Source organism: Mustela putorius, unplaced genomic scaffold (assembly GCF_011764305.1).
Source record: "Mustela putorius furo isolate JIRA1106 unplaced genomic scaffold, ASM1176430v1.1 tig00000695_pilon_pilon_pilon, whole genome shotgun sequence".
NCBI classification, from domain to species: Eukaryota; Metazoa; Chordata; class Mammalia; order Carnivora; family Mustelidae; genus Mustela; species Mustela putorius.
In genome coordinates, this window is record NW_025421447.1 from 5,931,204 (window position 1) to 5,951,758 (window position 20,555).

Here is a 20,555-nt window from a genome sequence, read left to right on the forward strand (position 1 = left end):
CGACCGGCCCTCCCCTTCGCCCCGCCCCCGAGGCGCGCGTGCCCCGGCTGCCCGCTCGCTGATTGGCCGGAGCGCGCCGGCGGGCCGCGGATGGGCTGTGCTCAGCGGCGCGCGGCATCACGGGGGCGACGCGCGCAGTCGGGTTAAGATGGCAGCGGCGGAGGGTCCCACGGGAGATGCGGAGCCGTGGCAGTCCTGGCTGCCCAACCACGTCGTGTTCCTGCGGCTCCGCGAAGCGCTGAAGAGCCAGAGCCCCGGCGAGGCAGAGAAGCCGGCGTGCCCGTCGCCGTCCGCGCCGCCGCTGACGAGGAGCCTGGTCGTGGGGCTGGGCGGAGAGCTCTTCCTGTGGGACGGCGACGGCGGCTCGTTCCTGGTGGTGCGCCTGCGGGGCGGCGGCGCGGGCGAGGAGCCGTCCCTGTCCCAGTACCAGGTGGGCCGGGCCGCGCGTGCTGCGCGGGGGCGCGGCGCCCCCGGCTCTCCTCGCGCCCCCCCCCCCGCCGCCTTCCGCTTCGGCGCGGCCGCTTGGTAGCCTGTCGTGGCCGGGCGCCGTTCCCCGGCGGAGGCTTGCGGACGCCCGCGTGCTCTCGGGGGGCCCGGGCCGGGGGCGCGGCCGGGGAGCCGCGTGCAGGTGCTCCGAGGCGAAACCCAGCAGGCGAGCACGGCGGGCTGGGTCTGAGACTCCGTTTTCGTGGGGCGACACCCGCCAGGTCGCGGGGACAGATTCGACCTCCTGCCGCGGTCGCTGTGAGCGCCGAGTCGGGGTCGGTCTGGAAGCGGCCGCTCGCGGTTTCGTGCCGACGTGGAGGAGGGGTCCCCGGTCCTGCTTCCTCTCCCCGCGAGAGGATGAGCCGCCGCCGGGTCGGGCGGGAGCTGCCTGGACTCTGGGTGAGCACAAGCACGTGCACGCGAGCAGCGGCGCGCCGGGCTTCCTGCGGTCCAGCGCTGGCCTGAGGGGACGGTCGTCCGTGGTACACGCGTGCGGGTCTTCTAAAGACTGGAAAACGTAGCAGAGGTGTCGCCCGTTCTGACTCGTGCCTTCTGTCGTGGGCCCCTGCCCAGTGCCTGCGGGGGAGAAATGCGGGGGTTTTGTCAAGGTGCGGGGGTGTTTCTGGGGTTCTGAAGACCGGTCCCAAGTTGACCCTCTGTTCCTGTAAAATTTCTGTTGGCCAGAGTGATCGGAGGCGCTGGGCGGCCCTGTTCAGCAGCACGTAGAGCGGCCCTGATTAAGTCCATGGTGTTCGCTGTCCCTCTTTTCTACTCCACCGCCACCCAGGCAGGGTCATGCCTGTCGGTCTTGCTTTTGTATCCCCGTTCTTCCCAGGCTGCCCGGAGAGGGTGGCACTCAGGAAACTGAGGGCTGAGTGGCTCTCAGCCTTCCAGAATCTCACCGGCAAGAAAGCGGCCCCACGTGAGTTGCAGATTTAAACGTTGATTAAAGGAGAATAGTGACTTCAGAAACCAAGTAAAGCAAAGCCCCTATGTTTGTAATTGTCACGCGTGATCTCAGGTGTTTGGAGGGTAAATATATTCTGAGAGCAGTGGCCTCTGTTCAGTTTGAGATGGACCCGATCGGACAGGAAGATGGCGGAGTCAGCGAGGACCACCGACGGGAGACACATGCACTTGGCTGGACTCGGCGAAAGGCCGCTGAGCCGCAGCAGGGAGACGGGCGGTAGAGCGCTCCTCGTGTGCTGTGTGCAGAGTGGTGGTGTGTGGAAAGATCCTGGCTGAGGGTTTCTCCTTACGGGAGGGTGAGTGATACATTGGCGTCTCCTGCTTTATGAGTGGAAGTAGAAAGGACAGAAGATGGGAGTGTGGGTGGTCAGGAGAGAAGCAGCAGGACATGCCGCTCCGAGGAAGTGCGTTGTTGTGAGGGCTGGTGACACGGGGACAAGCAGTTTTGAGAACCCCCGAAAATGCCGTGGCTCTGTGATTCTGCTGTGCAGGTCTAACCGCACGAGCTCTTGAAGCTCTTCTGTCCCGGTCCCGTTCCTGATACCGAACAGCAGCCGCCAGTTATGAACACTCTGAGTTCACTTCTTGCTGCGCTGAAACACCTGAAGCCGGCTTTATGCCATGCATTGTGCTGAGGGTACACGAGGAAGGACACAGTGTCAGGAATTCGGTTAGCTGTGCAGGACGGTCGGGGTGACCTCAGTGCAGGCTGACAAGGACCGCGACAGAGTCATCCAGAGTGCAGAGGAGACACACGTACCCCGGCTGGAAGATCGGGGTAGTGTGTCAGGAGGTCTTCCCAACTGTGACAGCCGCCGCAGAAGGAGAAGGAAGAGCTGTCGAGAGATGCAGAGGCTGACAGAGCCTGGTGGCTTTGTGGACATAGGCTGACCTGAGTGGGCATAGAGACTGTCCAGGGCAGGCTGGAGTTTGGTCATAAAAAGGCAATTGATGTGTAGTGTTTGTTTTTCAAGGGAAGGAAGTCTGGTGCGGTTTATGTTATGTCCCGATCTCAGTGGTTAAAAATCTCCAGTGAGTCCCTAGCCCAGGTGTGAACCCAGGAGGCGTCACTGCCCTGCAGTTCCTGGCGAGGAAAGCAGCGCCTGCCTCCGGTGCCCGACCAAACTACACCGGGACAGTCGTGCTTTCTAGGAATTACCGTGCATTTACTGCAACGTGAACTGTGACCAGTTTGCTTTGTTTTCCAGAGATTGCTCTGCATAAATCCGCCCCTGTTTGAAGTCTACGAAGTCCTGTTAAGTCCAACGCAGCATCACATAGCGCTTGTGGGAACCAAAGGACTTACGGTGTTAGAGCTACCTAAGAGATGGGGGAAGAACTCTGAATTTGAAGGCGGAAAATCAACAGTGAACTGCAGGTAAGTTGAATATCCGTTTATCGTTTGTCGGTTTGGAACACACGCGGACAGCGGCTCAGGCCCCTTGGTTCGCCAGCTACATTGTCTGTGCTGCCGATCCAACAGTACAGGCCGCCAGCTGGGCCGCACCCGGGCTTCCTGCTGATACGATCTGCACCTGCCTGCGAGCCTGCCCTTCTGCCTGACGGCTCATAGCCGGCTAACCGGAGTTCAGCTTGGTCGTGTGTGTAGAAATAAGATAACTTTTGAAAAGCAGTTACTACATATGAGTCAGTTTAATTTAACTAATCTTAATTTTTGTATCTTTTCAACAATCTGGAAAAGCCAGAGCCTGAAAGATGTGTTGACGAGCGTAAGATAGAAACCGCCTTTAGTTCTGCAACGTTTCATTTCTAAAATCTGTTTCCGATAAAAAAAGGAAAAAATCCGTTTCCCCGTTTCCGCGGTTGGAACATAGTGTCTGATTCTCTTCCCAGGCCAGTAAGGCAACCGCAGCAGTTAGTGTGTGTGGAGTCCCTCATGAGGGCCGGTGTGAAACTCTGATTTAGAAATTGGTTTCGTGTGGGTCCTCATGTGTGCTCACTGAATGGGGGCTTCGAGTGCTCTTCTCGGCCAAATATGGGAGGAAGAAAGATGGTGAAGGGAATTAGAGCAGTGTTAAGATAGGTTTTCCCATAGAAGGTCTTTGGCCCACATTCTGCAGAAAGTTTTGGACAAACTACTGTCTTCATTTCAGTACCACTCCCGTCGCTGAGAGATTTCTCACCAGCTCTCCATCTCTGACGCTGAAGCACGCCGCCTGGTACCCCAGTGAGCTGCTGGACCCCCACGTCGTGCTCTTGACGTCAGACAACGTGATAAGGTGTGATGTCTTTTTGTCTCTAGCTTTGCACAGGGACGGCCGGTGGGCCCCCAGGTGGGTCACTGGGGATCACAGCACCTGTCTCAGGCTGCTCTCCACACTCAGGCCCAGCAGGCTGTCCGACTGCGCTAACTTCGAGGCCTTAATTACTGCTCATCTCCCCAGTCAGGCCTCCCACCTTGACACTTCTTCGCTAACCTGCCCAGGAGCCTAACCCTAACCCCTCTCCTGGTGCTCTGCTGGAGGCGATGCCCCGTGGGGAGCAGAGAGTATAACTGGGAGTTGAGAGATCTGAATTCTCGCCACTTCTGTCTTGGAGATCTTAAACTTGAGAGGAGCTCAGTTTCCAGCTCCGTAAAACGAGCTGGTTTGATTGGACAGGTTTTGAACTCTGATTAAAGGCCCTATTCCTACGGAGAATTCTGTGGTATTTACGAAGTTAGCTTCCTGGATCTGCCTTATGTAAAAGCTGTGTCAGGATTCCACTGAGCTGCAGACAGCTTCGTCTTCCCTCCTCACCACTTTTTTTTTTTTTTTTTTTAAGATTTTATTTATTTGACAGAGAGAAATCACATGTAGATGGAGAGGCAGGCAGAGAGAGAGAGGGAAGCAGGCTCCCCGCTGAGCAGAGAGCCTGATGTAGGACTCGATCCCAGGACCCTGAGATCATGACCCCAGCTGAAGGCAGCGGCTTAACCCACTGAGCCACCAGGCGCCCCCCTCCTCACCACTTTTAACTGTGCCCTGCGAGCTCCTCCTTTACCGCTGGCTGATGACCCCTTCTGGGCCTTTTACACAGATCTCATCGCTGTCTGGTTACTTTCAGCTGCTCAACTCAGTGTGTCTAGTTCGGAGCTCTGATGTCCAGTCCATACCAGTTCTGGGTCCTGGCCCGTCACACAGGCCAGACCCCAGGGGAGGGGACACTTGTGCAGAGGGCATGACCTGATCTGGCTCTTGCTTCTGCCCCCACACTTGGAGGCGGGGTGATGTGCAGGAAGGGGGCTGCCTCCTGCTTCCTCGGGAGTGAAGGGAGCTGAGGCTGGCTGGCTGGCAGGCAATGGGCCCGAGCCTGATTTCCGAGTCGTCTGGCCCCATCTGCTGCTGGTGGCCTCCATTGACACGGCTCCTCTGTACAAACGTTGTGTGTTACTTCAGGGGCTGCTCATCACTGAGGAGCACTGTCGCCCACTGGCTCTGTCCGCGATCAGGCCCAGGGCCTCTCTGGAGAGGGAGGGTCCTCACACTCGTGCCGCCATTGCAGTCTTTCCTGTGGCATCATGGTGACCACCCTGCTGTCCTGGAGGGTGACTGCTCTGCCCTCCAACAGCCACAGGGACCTGGGCATCAGTCCCACAGTCCTTTCTCACACTGCTCCAGCCCACCCCCTGATGTGTGATGTGTGAGTGGTAGATACTGTGTAGCATTCACAAGCCCCCAACCCCAGCCTGTGACCTGTCCGGTTCACTCAGGGATTCCTTACCTGGGACCTGCAGCTTCCTGCGGCACATCTGGATTCCGCAAGGACACGAGAGCCCGTCTCCCCACATTATAAGCCCCCCTGAATCTGGTGGAGTGTCTCCCTCCCTGCCCATCTGGCTTTAGGGCTGGACACCCTCCTGCCACAGAGGTTGTTATGTCCAAGGAAGGACTCCTGATGCCCCTCTCTTGGTCTTTCAGCACGTCTGTGTTTTTACTTATTTTTTATTTTATTATTTTTTTAAGATTTTATTCATTTATTTTTTTGACAGACAGAGATCACAAGTAGGCGGAGAGGCAGGCAGAGAGAGAGGAGGAAGCAGGCTCCCTGACAGAGAGAGAAGGGGAAGCGGAGAGCCCGATGTGGGGCTCGATCCCAGGACTCCGGGACCACAACCTGAGCCGAAGGCAGAGGCTTTAACCCACTGAGCCACCCAGGCGCCCTACGTTTGTCTTTTTAAAAAGATTTTACTTGTCAGTGAAGGAGAGCACAAGCCCGGGGAGGGGCAGAGGGAGAGGGAGAAGCTGACTCCCCGCTGAGCAGGGAGCCTGATGCAGGACTCCATCCCAGGATTCTGGGATCATGACCTGAGCCGAAGGCAGACACTGCACTGACTGAGCCCCCAGGCGCCCCTCCCCTGGTCGTCTTTTCCTCCCCTGGGAAACTGGGCGGCAGGAAAGGGCGCTGCTAGCCCAGACCTTCCTGTAGTTAAGCTTGAGAGGAGATGTATTTGGTCTCAGCTGTTGAAGCTTCTTTTTTAAACCTGGGGAACCTGGCGGGGCTTGGTTGGTTGAGCGTCCGACTCTTGGTTTCAGCTCAGGTTGTGATCTCAGGGTCCTGAGATTGAGCCCCACGTCAGCCTCTGTGGTCAATGCGGAGTCGGCTTGAGGTTCTCTCTCTCCGTCACTCTGTCCCTTCCTACTCTCTAAAGAAACAAACAAAAAGACACATACGGGTAGTTACTGTGTATCCTAAGCTTTGGACCCTGTTGACAGTTTCCAGGCACCAAGCTCTCCCTACCCACCCCTGGCCCCCGTGCCCCCCGCCATGCGCGTCCCTTCCGGCAGGCACATTTGATTTAAAGTCAGCGCTGCTTACTCGCAGAGAGACCACAGTGCGTGTGTGCTGTTGGGTCATGTTTTCATCAGAAATCTCTGGTAAGACATTTTACTGGTAGTGGAACAAACGATGTTCAGAGTTTCTCAAGGTTGTGGAGGTGAGTGATTAACTCAGTGAGGGTTTGTAGGTGATGTCGGGTTGCTAACAACGATACTGGCCTTTAGATAGTTCTCCGCACTGTAGCCACGCGCTGTGGAAGTTTACGTTATTTTAAATCAAATGATGCTGGCAAGAAAAAATTTTTCCCGTTTTATACTTCCCTTTGGGAAAGTAGGGGTGATGTGATACTGCATCTTTGTGTAAGGGCAGTGCCTATAGACTGGGACCCAGCGTCCCTCCCCGCGGCCCGGGGCTGCCACGCATGCGGCTCCTCTACAAGGCTTGTGTGCACCAGGCAGGGGCAGGCGGCACAGGGGAGCTCGGCTGCTCAGGGCAGCCGGGTGGCACCTGGATGGGGGTGTGTGCCCAGGGCCTCAGGATGGGGGAGTGGGGCAGGACGGCCTGCAGGACACTTGGAGGGACTTCGTGACGACGGGGAGAGTTTTTGGAGGTGCCGTCGTCGGAGAGCAGGTGCAGCGCACCGCTCTGGCAGAGACACGGTCATGAGCCTGGCAGGACGGCACCAAAGCAGCGACCTGCCAGACCAAGGGCAGACTCGGGATGGCAGAGCTCTGAGTGCAGCTCTCTCCCACCCGCTCCTAGGGTCTATTCTCTGCGCGAGCCTCAGACCCCTGCCAGAGTCATCGTGCTTTCAGAGGCGGAGGAGGAAAGCCTGATACTCAATAAAGGGTAAGTTGTTCTTCGTGTCCGGAAACGGTTTTTCAGCTTATTGGGATCACAGATGTGCTTTTCACAGACACTCAAGGTTTTCTGTCGCTGACCAGCACGCTCTCAGCGGCGAGAAAACACCCGTGTTCGGAGCCTCGTGTGGGGCTGCGGTCTTCCTGGATGAGCAGTTATACCAACCTTCAAAACACAGACGGGGTGTCTCTCTCTTTTTTTTTTTTTTTTTAAAGATTTTATTTATTTGACACAGGGCATAGGCAGGGGAAGCAGCAGAGGGAGAGGGAGAAGCAGACTTCCCACTGAGCAGGAGCTCGGGGTCATGACCGGAGTTGTAGGCAGACGTTTAATCACTGAGCCCCCCAGGCGCCCCCAAAGACAGCACGTTTATCACTTGTCTGCCGTAATTACAAAGGTCGTGTGTGTTTTCTGTAGGAAATTGGGAACGCCTACGGGAAAATATTAAAGAGAAAATGAAACGTCTTGTGGTCTCCTTTGTGTCTCCTCGCGCAGCAGCCGGGGGACACTTGGGTATAAAGCAGAGGGCTGTGCGTCCCTGCTGCCCCCCCCCCCCGCCGCCGATTTCCAGCAGGCATCCCCTGCCTGCCCCCCGCCACTCCTCTCCCGCCCTGTGCCCCGGCTCTGGGCCCAGCCACCTCAGTCACCTCACCCCTCGTTCTCACGCAGCCCACCCTTACCCGTGCTCCCACCCGTCCTCTGGCTCTGAGCTCAGATCGCAGCCCGTCAGGGTTCCTCCCCTCCACTTCCTTCGTGACATCCTTCGCTGACGCTGCGTCGTGTGCTCCTTTCTTGGGTCTCGGGCGTTGCTATCACGAGCTGGGGGTGGGGGGCTGTCAGATTCCCAGATGTGTGGCAGGAACCTATGCCATTCTCAGTGGCTTTTCAGGCTTTCTTCGTCTCTGGTTCGTGCATGTCTGCGGGTTTAAGCTGCTGGAGCCGGAGCCTTGCTGTAGGCCAACGCTTCTGTCATTTGGGTGTGGGGTTTTTGTTTTCTTTCTTTCCCTTCCTCACTGAATGCAAATTCCATCCCTGGTTCCTGCTGCTGCTGTTTCGTTCCTAACAGGCCCGGGCTTTACCTGTCTCCGCAGGAGGGCGTATTCAGCGTCCCTGGGGGAGACGGCCGTCGCCTTTGACTTCGGGCCGCTATGCGCCGTCCCGAGGAGCGTGTTCGCGCAGAAGGGCAAGGGCGAGGTCGTGGCGCACCCGCTGTACATCCTGTGTGAGAACGGAGAGACCTTCCTCACATACATCAGCCTGGCACACAGGTGAGTGGGGGCGCCACTGCCCGGAGCACAGCTGCCACTGCGGAATCTGGGCGCCGTGGTTTTCAGGCTGCGGGAGCACGGCGGCCCTGTAGGGCTTGGTTTCCGTGAAAAGACTGGTTCTGAGCATTTGGCCTCTGACTTCCTCGCCATCAGCCACAGACATACCGTGAACAAGGTGACGCAGGCGAGCGAGGCGCCGAGGGGAAGGGCAGACACGGCAGTCTGGTGTTGAACATTCCGATTGTACCCAGACAGCGTTAGTGGTACAGAGACAGTGAGACTCAGGGTAGGGAGAGAGGGTCACACTGGAGGAGGGAGGGAAGATTTCTGGGAGAGGCCGCGTGTCTAGTGCAGGATTCCCCAAGGGCCGGGGAGGGGCGCCCCCAGGGAGTATGAAAGCACAGGCACATGTCAGTCACGGCCCAGCGATGGGACATTTGTGGCAGGAGCAGGGGTTCCTGGGACGCGGCATCAGGTCACAGAGCTGGCAGTATCTTCCATGGAGAATGTGATGGAGTTAAGACACCCGGTTAAGGAATGTGGGGTCGGGGTGCCTGGGCCACTCAGTCTTAAGTGTCTGCCTTTGGCTCGGGTCATGAGCCCAGGGTCCTGGGATCGAGCCCCGCGTCCAGCTCTCTGCTCAGCAGGGAGCCTGCTCCTCCTCTCTCTCTGCCTGCCTCTCTACCTACTTGTGAACTCTCTCTCTGTCAGATAAATAAAATCTGTAAAAAAAAAAAACTTTTAAGAAAAGGAACATGGGTTTTTCCTGTATAGGAGTAGGGCCGTGGGAAGCCGGTGATGGCTTCTTAACAGAAGGGTACGGTGGTTGGTAAGGGACACGCGGGGGCAGAGAGACGTTTGAAGGCACAGTTGCACAAGGTGCCGACCGCCTGCAGGACCTGGACTGCACCGTTTGGAAGCGGGGAGAGGTGCCCATGGTAGATGGCACAGAGGGAGGGTCTGGGAGACCTGGCTGCTGGCCGGGCGAGGGGTGACCCTCTCGTGCGAGTGCCATGGTCCGCAGGGGCAGCTAATGGGGCGGCAGGCAGCGCTGGTACCGAGGGCTTGTCCAGCTGCCTGTTGGACAGGAACGTGGGAGCGCTTCTCAGACAGCTGGAAACGCAGGCCTGGGGAGAAGAGGCAGACGCTGGAGCAGAAGATCGGAGTCTCCCGGGTCAGGATGGGCGAGTTAAGGGAAGATAATTGAGGGCGGGTTTGTAACCAGAAAGGCCTCTGGTTAGAGGCCGAACATTGTGCTTCAGTCCTGAACAGGCTCAACAGGTAGTAGCCGAGGCAGATCCGGGTGGGGCTGTGGGGCCGTGGGTGGGGGGAGCGGCTGGCCTGCGACACTGGGTTGCTGCTGACATGGGAGTTTGGACTGGGGGCATCTGCGTGCAGATGCCACGGAAGTGACCTCAGAGCGCGAGGACGGGGAGCGGAGCCACGAGGGAGACAAAGGCCAAGAGCTCACTGGGCGCAGGGTTGTGAGGACTTTCTCCCGTCGGCTTCTCCGTGACCCGAACGTGCTCCAGCTTCCACACAGGACCCTGTCTGGGAGATTCTGTGCCAATGCCATTAGCCTGTCGCCGCCCAGCAGGACACCTTCTGCGTGCTTGTACATCTAGTCTAGGCTAGTCCCCAATTCTCTTGATTTCACCCTGACAATTCCTGGAGTGCGAACCCCCTTCTCTCCATCCCCTCATTCTGGCTCCGGACCCTCCGCATCTTCTGCGCAGAGCCTCTCCCCTTCCACCAGCGGCCTCGAGTCCCAGTTCTCCCTCCACGTCCTGCCTTCGCGACTGTCACATTCCTCCTGCAAATGCATGGCTCTGAGCCTTGAGTGTCACCCCCTAGACAGCCCAGGTCCGCCGGTCCTGGGCTGCCCTCCTGGAGCTCAGTTGGCCTAGACCGCTCCTGTCCCCACTATGCAGTCTCCTTCCTGTGGGTACTTGACATCCGTGCTTTCAGAACTTTCCAGAGCTGTTCCTTGCAGCGTTCACAGCCTCCTCCTGGAATAACCGCTTTGCCGTTGATCTCATTCATTCCTGACCCCTTTCTCATCTCACTTGGGGTGGTTTTCCGTTTTTAAGATTCACTTAGGGATGCCCGGATGGCTGAGTTACGAATCTGCCTTTGGCTCAGTTTGTGATCTTGGGGTCTGGGATCAAGTCCCGTATCGGGCTCCCTGCTCAGCGGGAAGCCTGCCTCTGCTGCTGCTCCCCCTGCTCTCAAATACATGGATAATGTCTTAGGGGAAAATGTTTATCGTAGAGAGGGAGAGGGCACGCGTGGCAGGGGCAGTGGGAAGGGGAGAGACTAAGCAGACTCAGCACTGAGCGCTGAGCCCCGTGCGGGGCTCGATCTCACGAGACTGAGATCACGACCTGTGCCAAATGCAGTCGGACGTTCAACCCTCTGAGCCACATAGGCGCCGCCTTCCTTCACTGTCTGTCCCCACGTTCCTTTCGTGCTTTCCCGTGTTGTCACACTCTGCCCACGTGTGGTAGTTCTCGCTACACATCTGCTTCCTCAGCTGAATGTCTGTCCCTTGGGGTGTCCCCCGGAACTCAGTGACAGCGTCTCTACAGAAACACTATGTCCAAAGCCCCGGAGAGTCTCTGCATTTTCCGGGAAAGTGCAGAATCCAGGCCCAGCGTGCTCTTGTGCATGTGTGGAGCGGGAGGGAGTGGGGCTTGCAACAGAATCCAGGGAGCGCTGGTCCTCGTGACTGTGTTGGGGGAGGGGACCAAGCACAGGTGTTGAGGGGTGGGGGGGGCCTGAGTGGCCTCAGGAAGCAGCTGAGGGTTTGGCAGCGAGGGTCTCCCTGGGGCTGATGGCAGGGGTCGGTCAGTAGACCGTCAGTGGCGCGATGAGGGAAAGGGGCCTAGATTGGAGCCTGGTTTCTCAGCCTCCACAGTAGGGACGTTTGAGCTGACCAGCACCCTCTGTTCCTCCACGCACCAGTAAACACCTCCCCAACCCGTTACAACCAGGAATGTCTTCAGACATTGTTCCTGTCCCTCGGGTGCAGAAGTCTCTGGTTGAGAAGCACCAGGGGGAGAGCCGAGCCGGGAGAGACAGGTGCCAAGCTCCGGGACGGGCGGGGCAGGGTGCGCCGGCCACAGGACCTTGGTCCAAGCCAGGCTGGGAGTGGCATGGTTCCCTCTCCGGAGGCCCACCAGCGTGTGTCCCTGTTCCCGCAGCGCCGGGGGTGTGGGGAAGCTGCTGGGCCCACTGCCCATGCACCCCGCAGCGGAAGACAACTACGGCTATGATGCATGCGCCATCCTCTGTCTGCCCTGCGTCCCCAACATCCTGGTGATCGCCACCGAGTCTGGAGTGCTGTACCACTGTGTCGTGCTGGAGGGGGAGGAGGAAGACGACCAGACAGTGAGTTGGGCGCCGGGGGTTGGGGTGGGGAGTTGTGGGGGGAGGCGTCCTGGTTGGGGCGAAGGCAGGGAGCAGGCGGGCTCTGTCTCGCAGCATGGGGATGCGGCTTCCCTGGCTGGCCCGTCCCGAGGTGTGGCCTCTAGTGACAAACACAGGGAGCCGGGCAGCCCCCAAGTGGGCTCTTTGGAACCTGATTTGCATTTCCGGGAAACGAGAAGCTGTTCTGTCCTCTGGTCTCCTTTGGTCGGGAGGTGAGGGCGGGGGTGCTGTCGGGCAGGACAGACTAGATTGTCTTAGCGCTGCTGCTTCCGCAGTCGGAGAAGTCCTGGGACTCCAGGGCCGACCTCGTTCCGTCTCTGTACGTGTTCGAGTGCGTGGAGCTGGAGCTCGCCCTGACACTCGCCGCTGGGGACGACGACCCCTTCGATTCGGACTTTTCTTGTCCCATCAGACTGCACAGAGGTAACGGGGTCCTGCGTGTATGGGGCCGGGGCCGGGCTGCTCCCAGGCATACAGAGGCCCAACGAGCCCTGAGAGGCCGGGCGGGCTTCCCAGGTTCTCAGCCGGTCTGCCGTCTGGAGCCTTCCAGACCCAGCGGGGAATTTTCCTGGTCCAGTTCAAAGCTTATGTCATGATTCAAATCCGGAATCTACACAAACCTTAGTATGTTAAAAATCCGGTCACAACAGGCCACTGAGACGCTACGGCTTTAAAACCTGTTTCGCTTCTAGACACGTCGTATGACCGGGTGAACGCGGTCCTTTTACCTTTGTCTCTGTGAACTGACCTGGGCCGCTACCAGATCTTTCCGGCTTCTCTGTGCGCGTCTGGGGAGCTTCTGCCGAGACTGCTGAGCCCCTGGAAGCCGGGGCCATTGGGGTGCCAAGGGCTGAGCAGAAGGAGCCGGGCTCCTGCTGTGTTTGGGGACAGCTCTGACACGAGCCAGCCTCCTGTCAGCCCCTCCAGCTCCATCTTCTCATCTGAAACGGGGTGACCCTGGATGACCTGCGAGGCCGCGGATACCAGTCCCTGCGATCCCGCTGTCCCTCCACCTCTTCCTGGAGTCTCCTCTAGGCTTCCCGGGCCCGGGCGGAGACGGGAGCTGCTGTTCGCAGGCCTAGAGCCGCCGGCTCAGGTCCAGCTCTGCAGAGCAGACAGCAGGCCTTCAGGGCCCGGGGCTCCCGTGCAGTAGAGCAGCCGGGGGAGCCCACTGAGCGCGTCTGACTAGACGGTCCAAGCAGTAGGGGTCAGAATTTAGAAACGAGGACACGGGGACCCGGTGAGGTAAGGGACACACGCTCCTTGGTTCCTTATGAAGAGAACAGGTGTCTGGGAGACCTTAGATGGAGGCGATCTTGTCCTAGTTTTTCCGAGAGCGGATATGTCATGTGTTGTATGGCTTGGAGGTTTTTGACTCATTCATGTTCGTACTCAGGGCATGTCATGGTCACCGAAATATACCCAGATTTTTAATGACTGAGTGAGTGGCCGCCGAATAGTGGGGTGCTGGCAGATTCCCGCTCAGTTGCGGATGTTACCTCTTCGTGATAGATTTCTGGTTCCTTCCCAGCACTGAGGTTTTCCTGTTGACTTCAGTGCAGACATGTTTTGAAAATCCGTTGGAAACCATAGACCTAAAGAGATGGTTTGAGCCTAACATAAAGTCTCAAGTTTGGGCAGTTGAAGAGAAGCTTTTTAGTATTTTATTGTTCAGACAGGGGACTGCCACAGACCAGGGCTTTTAAAGCTTTGTAACAGCCTAATGCTGTTTGGAGAGGGAGTTGTGCAGAAGCCCAACATGTAAAACAGGACAAAAACGCTAACATTCGCTTTGCAGCATTTACTTACTGTGAAGTCAGCAGTAAGAGGGTTGTCAGACAAAAGGAGGTTTTCATTCGGGGCTTATGGGGGACAGCTGCCTCTTTTCTCTTCATCAAGTAGGCTGCATGCCCGACGTGGGCCTTGAACTCATGCCCTTGATGCAAGGGTCACACAGTCTATCAACTGAGCCAGCCAGTGCCCCGAAATTTTTTTTTTAAGATTTTATTTATTTATTTGACAGAGGTAGTAGGCAGAGAGGCGAGAGGGAGGGAAGCAGGCTCCCTGCAGAGCAGAGAGCCCGATGGGGGCTCGATCCCAGGATCCTGAGATCATGACCTGAGCCGAAGGCAGAGCCACCCAGGTGCCCCCCAAACTTTTTTTTTTTTTTTTAAGATTTTGTTTTTAAGTAATCTTTACACCCAACATGGGGCTTGAACTCACAGCCCCGAGATCGAGTTGCACGCTCCCGAGCCAACCAGTGTCCCTCAACACTTGCGTCTTCAATCAGCTTTAGCATGTAAATTATTCTGTATCTTGTTTTAGTTGTTTAATGTTTTGAAAGTATCAAGTTGCAGGGATAATTATTCGTAAATATTCAGGAACTCTTGTTTTAGCGTTAGCTGGTCTCCCTGGTACTAGGGCTCAGAAGTATAGGAGATTTCATTGAAACTGCGAGCGGATCCTCATACTTCCTCTTGTAAATGTGAAGCATTCTCTGGTTGTCTCAGTCACGTCTGACTCTTGATGACGGTTGAGGTGGGGATCATGGGGTCGTGACTTTGAGCCCCACATTGGGCTCTGTGCTCAGTGGGGGTTCTGCTTGAGAGTCTCCCCACCCCCAACTCTCTCTCGCAGGCATGCACACATGCTCCCTAAAACAAATCTTTTCTTTTTTTTTCTTTCTTTTTTTTTTTTTTAGATTTTATTTATTTATTTGACAGAGAGAAATCACAAGTAGTTGGAGAGGCAGGCAGAGAGAGAGAGAGGGAAGCAGGCTCCCCGCTGAGCAGAGAGCCCGATGCGGGACTCGATCCCAGGACCCCGAGATCATGACCTGAGCCAAAGGCAGCGGCTTAACCCACTGAGCCACCCAGGCGCCCCAACAAATCTTTTCTTAAAAAAATAAGTAAATATAAAGGATTGTCAGACAAGAATTGTATTTAAAAAAACAAGGAAACTCAAAACAGCATACACTTGGGGCGCCCGGCTCGCTCAGCTGGAAGAGCGAGTGACTCTGGATCTCAGGGTCATGAGTTCAAGCCCCCTGTTGGGAGTAAACTCACACAAGGAAGAAAAAAGAATTCAAGCTTAAACTAAATGTAAAACCACCTGCGAGCCGACATTATCAAGAAAGGACAGCCAACACCTGCCTGGATGCACGGTGATGGGGCTGCTGGCTCCACGGTTGTCCCCGTGTGCTGTGCCCTGTGCCCTGCCTAGAGTAGCTTGGTGGGGGGACACGTGCGGCACAGGCGTTCCTGCAGGGCCACTCCATTTTAATTTGAAGAGTGGTAAATAAATGCACAGCGGGGACAGAAAGGCAGCATGTGTATACGTGTTGGTGAACTCTTTGGTTGAAAAATACAACTTGTGTTTATTTTTAAAATACTTAAAATGTATTTGAAAATGGAATTCAGATCTTCAAATTTCAAAACTGCTGACACAGTAGTGTGACGGTCCTGCAGACTGTCACTTCTGTCCCCCGCTGTGCTTGTCGGCTGCTGGGGCGACTGTCAGTACTCTGACGGCTGCCATCGTATCATTTGTGCTTCCATTTGCAGATCCCAAGTGTCCCTCAAGATACCACTGCACTCACGAGGCCGGCGTGCACAGTGTTGGGCTCACTTGGATTCATAAACTTCACAAATTTCTTGGGTCAGGTGAGTTTTCTGTACTTTGCAGTGTGTTTCCTGGATTCTGTTTGAGAGTAGTTTGGAGTCGTGGTGCCTGGGCGGCTCAGTGTGCTGAGCGTCCGGCACTTGGTTCCGGCTCAGGAGTCCTCCGCTGGACATCCGGGCTGGTGGGTGACAGGTTCTGCCTCCCACGCTTTCCCGTAAGAGCTGCAGCTCTGGCCCCTATGTTCAGCGGCATCGTCGAGCAGGCAGGCAAGGAAAGGAGCCGAGGAAATATAGGCTTCAAGGTTAGGAAGGCAGAGCCACAATTCTCCCTTCTGTGCAGTTAATCTAGGGGACCCATTACAGGGCGTTTGTGCTGATGGTTTCCGAGGGCTTGAGGCTGCAGACACCTGTGTGTTTCCATGCACTAGTAGTGAATGATCCAAAGGAGAGTCACACAGTCCCATTTGTACTGGCTTCAGAAGAGAATCCTTGAGAATGAGTTTAACAAAAGTGAAAGTATAAGCGTAAAACGACAAAATGTTACTGAAATAAGCTTAAAAAAAAAAATCCCATGTTCATGGACCAGAAAATTAGTACTTTTTAAAATGGCAACATTTAACGGTATGCAGACTCCATGCCATCCGGGTCTGAATTGGCAGAAATTGAGAAGCTGATCCAAAAACTCATTTGAAATGGGGCCCTACAATAGCCAAAACGGTCTTGAAAAACAAGAATCCAGTTGAAGGACCCATACTTGCCAACTTCAGAGCCTCTCCCAGAAGGTGCGGCGATCCCAGCACAATGCGGACATAGGAGACCTGCGTAGGTCGGTGGAATGGAGGGACAGCCCTGTTGGTTTCCGCAGGGCCCAGCACAAGTTGGCCGGGGCGAGTGGTCTTCCTGACCCGCGGTACTGGGACACGTGTGCATGCAGCCGCGACAAGACAGAATTGGACCCCTTCCTCACACCGTGACACAAGAGTGACTTAGACGGGATGACAGAAGTGAAACTGTAGAACTCATGGAAGAAAACCCTGTGACAAAGCGAAAGGACCATCCACGGGATGGAAGGAAGTGCCCGGCCCAGATCTGCTCACAGACTTGGTAGCTGGAGTATGCAAGGGGCTTGTGGAGCCCCGCAGACAGACGACAAGAGCCCAGTTCAGAGACGGACAAGGGGTTTGAGTGACATGGCTCGGCCGATGAGGTGCGCACGGCCAATAAGCGTGGGGAGACGCATTTGGCAGCGTTGGTCCCAGAAGGGAGATGCTACATGAGCCCTGGACATCAGGGCTGTCAGAGCGGCTAGTCCCAATCGGCCGTGGCAAGCACTGTCAGCACAGGCCTTGCGGACGGGGACGTGGTGCCACGCAGGGCAACAGTCTGGCCCCTCCCCGGGTGACCCACAGTGTTACCCGGCATGGTGTGACCCGGCGATTTGCTCCTCGGCGCACACACATGTGTGCACACTCACACCAGTAAGCAGCTCTTGGCAGCGGCATTGGCGCGATCGCCCAACAGCCAGGCATCCGTCGCCGCCAAGCGGGCAGCGGTCCAGCCATCCAGCGGGATGTCCACCAGCACAGGGGAGGGGTGAGGTCCAACTCAGCTGCGGCTCCCTGTTGCGTGGCTCTGCGCATGGGGACCACACAGAGCAGGCTGGCACGTGACACAGACGGTCCACCGCGGGGGGATGGGGAGGGGGACGAATCAGCCAGACTCGCGTGGTTGCTCACGTGCGTGGGGCTTCCTTTCGGGAACTGAACAGACTTAAGATGTCTTATTCGCAAGAGCACGAGAGCGCACAAGCAGGGGGGCAGCAGACGGGGGGGGGCGAAGCAGACGCCCGCTGGGCAGGGAGCCCCACGTGGGGCGTGATCCCAGGGCCCCGAGGATCATGACCTGAGCCGAAGCAGCCGCTGCACCGACTCAGCCCCCAGGCGCTCCTCGCGAAGAGACTTAAATCTCCTGGTGGGTGTACAGCTCTCGCTCCCCCCACCCCAGAGCATGACGTGCCGCGGTGGCTCGCGCACTGCTGGGGCCGCATTTCGGGGAGCTGATGCGGAGTCAGCCTGTGTCTAGGCTACTGCCTGGACACAGTGGCTTTGCCGGCACGGCCCACACGAGGCCGGGCTCTGGCACGGGCACTTGGCCATGTCTGGGGGGCGCCTGTGCTGTGTGCGCAGGTCGCTGACTGGGTCCCTGGGCCCCTCCCCTGCAGACGAGGAGGACAAGGACAGCTTGCAGGAGCTGGCCGCCGAGCAGAAGTGCTTCGTGGAGCATATCCTCTGCACCAAGCCGCTGCCCTGCAGGTAAGGCCGCGTGTTCCCCTCCCCATGGGCCGCTGAATTCACGTTGTCAGGTGCACGCAGACCACCCGCGGACACGACCACTGACCTGAGGGGCTGTGGGTCAAGCCCCCTGCCTGATGGCCACCCGCCGTGTGCCCCTGTCCTTGCTCATGACCCCGAGCTCATGTCAGGGCTTCAGCGCGGGCTCCCGTGGGCATGTCTGCCGGAGGCCCTCTTCGTGCGCTCCGGGGTGCGCTACTGAAGGTGAGTCCGTGAGGGCACAGACCGCATCTGTCTGTCGCATGCTGCGCTGTGCTCGGTTTCTGGCTGAGGGACACTTGGTCCGTGGACGTTCAGGGAGCAAGGGGATAGAGAATGACCCCAGCTCAGTCCCGGGGTCACTGCGTCACTGTCCTGCCGTCGTGCTCGTGGGCCCCGGGAGGGAGGGTGGGCTGCAGAAGGCGCGTGGACGGGGTTTGTGGGTGCAGGAGCTGGGCCCGTAGGGGAAGGGGCACGGGAGAGGGCACAGGATGGGGATGGGAGGTGACCGGGACTCAGCAGGATGGCCTTCTGGTCCCCAGCTCAGTGCTCTTGCAGGGCGGTGCATCCCAGGCGTGTGACAGCCCTGTGGCCATGTCTTTCCAGGCAACCAGCACCCATCCGAGGGTTCTGGATCGTGCCCGACATCCTGGGGCCCACCATGGTGTGCATCACCAGCAGCTACGAGTGCCTCATCCGGCCCTTGCTGTAAGTCCCCTCACGTCCCCACATACTCCGCCGTCCTGCTGGGGGAGCCCTCAGCCAGGCTGGGGCGGATCTGGGATCCCCGCTGGAGACGCACGGTCTGTTTGTGTGACAGATGGTTGTGTGGTGCCCGCCCCAGTCCGTTCAGACACCTGCCCTGCATGCGTGCCGTGGCCGTGTGGGGATAGTGGGGCAGGGGGGACGGCTCCCCCAGGGTGGCCAGCAGGGCAGAGCGCTGCATTCTCGTCCTGTCCCTGGAGACTCGTTTTCTGGCTGGTCGAGTTTTCCCAGCTCCGCGTAGACACCCCAGTGGGACTTGCACCGATGCCCCCACGGAAGACGGCGCTGAGTCCCGTGTGTCTTGCAGAAGCACGGTCCACCCGGCGTCTCCACCCCTGCTCTGCACCCGAGAAGACCAGGCCGCAGCCGAGTCTCCCCTCCGCATCCTAGCCGAGAGCCCAGATTCCTTTGAGAAGCACATCAGAAGCATTTTGCAACGGAGCGTTGCGAATCCTGCCTTTTTGAAGTATGCGGTTCGGGGCGTTGGGGCTCCACCAGGTTCCCGCCCCGTTTTCCTCCTGCGCATCGGTCCTCTGTCCCATGTGTCCCCCGCGTGCTGCCAGCCGGTGTGAGGGGAACCGGGTGTGGTCCGTCAGCGAGACACGGGGTGGGAGGGGCAGATGCAGGGAGAGGGACTACCGGGTGGCCGCCGGGAGGACACTTGGCATGAGGGCCCCGCCCCACGCGGGCGGGGGAGGTGACGGCAGCTGCTGGCAGGTGGTCGGACAAGGCCGCAGCGCCGCCCCCGGAGGAGTGCCTGCAGCTGCTGAGCCGCGCCACACAGGTGTTCCGGGAGCAGTATGTGCTGAAGCAGGACCTGGCCAAGGAGGAGATCCAGCGCAGGTACCGGCCCGTGGGGCGCCCCCTGCCGCCCGCGTGGCCCCCCTGCTGTGTGCACGGCCGCCTTGACGATTGTGCATCCCCACAGGGTCCGGCTGCTGTGCGACCAGAAACAGAAGCAGCTGGAGGACCTCAACCACTGCCGCGAGGAGAGGTAAGTGCCGGGGCGGGCGGGCCACCATGTCTGTGTCTCCGCGTCTCTGCTGCCGGGTGCAGCCCGCAGCCCCTCGGTCTGTGCCGCCAGGAAGAATCTGCGGGAGATGGCGGAGCGCCTGGCCGACAAGTACGAGGAGGCCAAGGAGAAGCAGGAAGACCTCATGAACAGGTCAGTGGCTGCGGGGCGCGCCAGGGCGCAGACACCAGGCCGAAGCTGCCTGGGGCCGCCGCAGCTTGAGTCGCCCACCTGCCTCGCCCCAGGATGAAGATGGTGCTGCACCGCGTCCACGCGCAGCTGCCGGTGCTGTCCGACCGCGAGCGTGACATGCGGCGGGAGCTACAGCGCATCCCCGAGCAGCTGCGCCACCTGGGCCGCGCCATCAAGCAGGTGCGCGGGGCGGGTGGGTCTGCAGGCAGGTGTGTGGGCAGCGGTGGTGCAGCACACAGAGCCTGGGCTGTCCTGCCCCGCAGGTGACCATGAAGAAGGACTACCAGCAGCGCAAGATGGCGCGCGCGCTGAGCCCGCAGAAGCCTGCCATGGCCCTCAGCGCCTACCAGCGCAGCTGTATCCAGTCAGTGCTGAAGGAGGAGTGAGTCGCGGGCGGGGGGCGGTGGGAGCCCAGTGGTCTGGGGCAGCGCGCAAGACCCTCCACCTGCCCGAGCGTCTCCGCTGAAGCCCTTGCATGCGGGTGTCACCGGCGCACTCACTGCTTGTGCTCGCGGACCTGAGTGACTGTGTGGTCCCACAGGGGTGAACACATCCGGGAGATGGTGAAGCAGATCAACGCCATCCGCAGCCACGTGAACTTCTGAGCCACGGCAGGTCCCCACGGGCGGACGCGACCACGGCTCCCGCAGGGGCTCACGCTGGACCCAGGAGGAGACCTTGTCGGCGCGCTCGGCCCTGCTGGTGCATCTCTCCCGCTCGTGTGTATAATTACTGAATAAATGCTTTTACGTAGGTGTTGGAATGGACTTTGCGTTTAAGCTGAGGTTTAGGGTTGTGTGCGGCATGGACCTAGGGATTTCCGGGACCGTGGCCGTGCACTGCC

At 58.3% G+C, this 20,555-nt stretch overlaps 1 protein-coding gene across 1 annotated transcript; it reads left to right on the top strand.

Moving 5' to 3' along the window:
• The first annotated feature begins 97 nt into the window (after positions 1–97).
• Positions 98–20,464, top strand: NUP88 (nucleoporin 88). The gene is made up of 17 exons (XM_045083189.1): positions 98–430; positions 2,664–2,833; positions 3,570–3,695; positions 6,997–7,083; positions 8,187–8,363; positions 11,567–11,753; positions 12,068–12,215; positions 15,356–15,454; positions 17,634–17,724; positions 18,349–18,450; positions 18,815–18,973; positions 19,225–19,350; positions 19,436–19,501; positions 19,592–19,672; positions 19,765–19,891; positions 19,975–20,093; positions 20,253–20,464. Exons 1-17 carry the CDS (start codon positions 149–151, stop codon positions 20,314–20,316), a joined length of 2,211 nt encoding a protein of 736 aa, XP_044939124.1. The 5' UTR covers positions 98–148; the 3' UTR covers positions 20,317–20,464.
• The last annotated feature ends 91 nt before the right edge of the window (positions 20,465–20,555 follow it).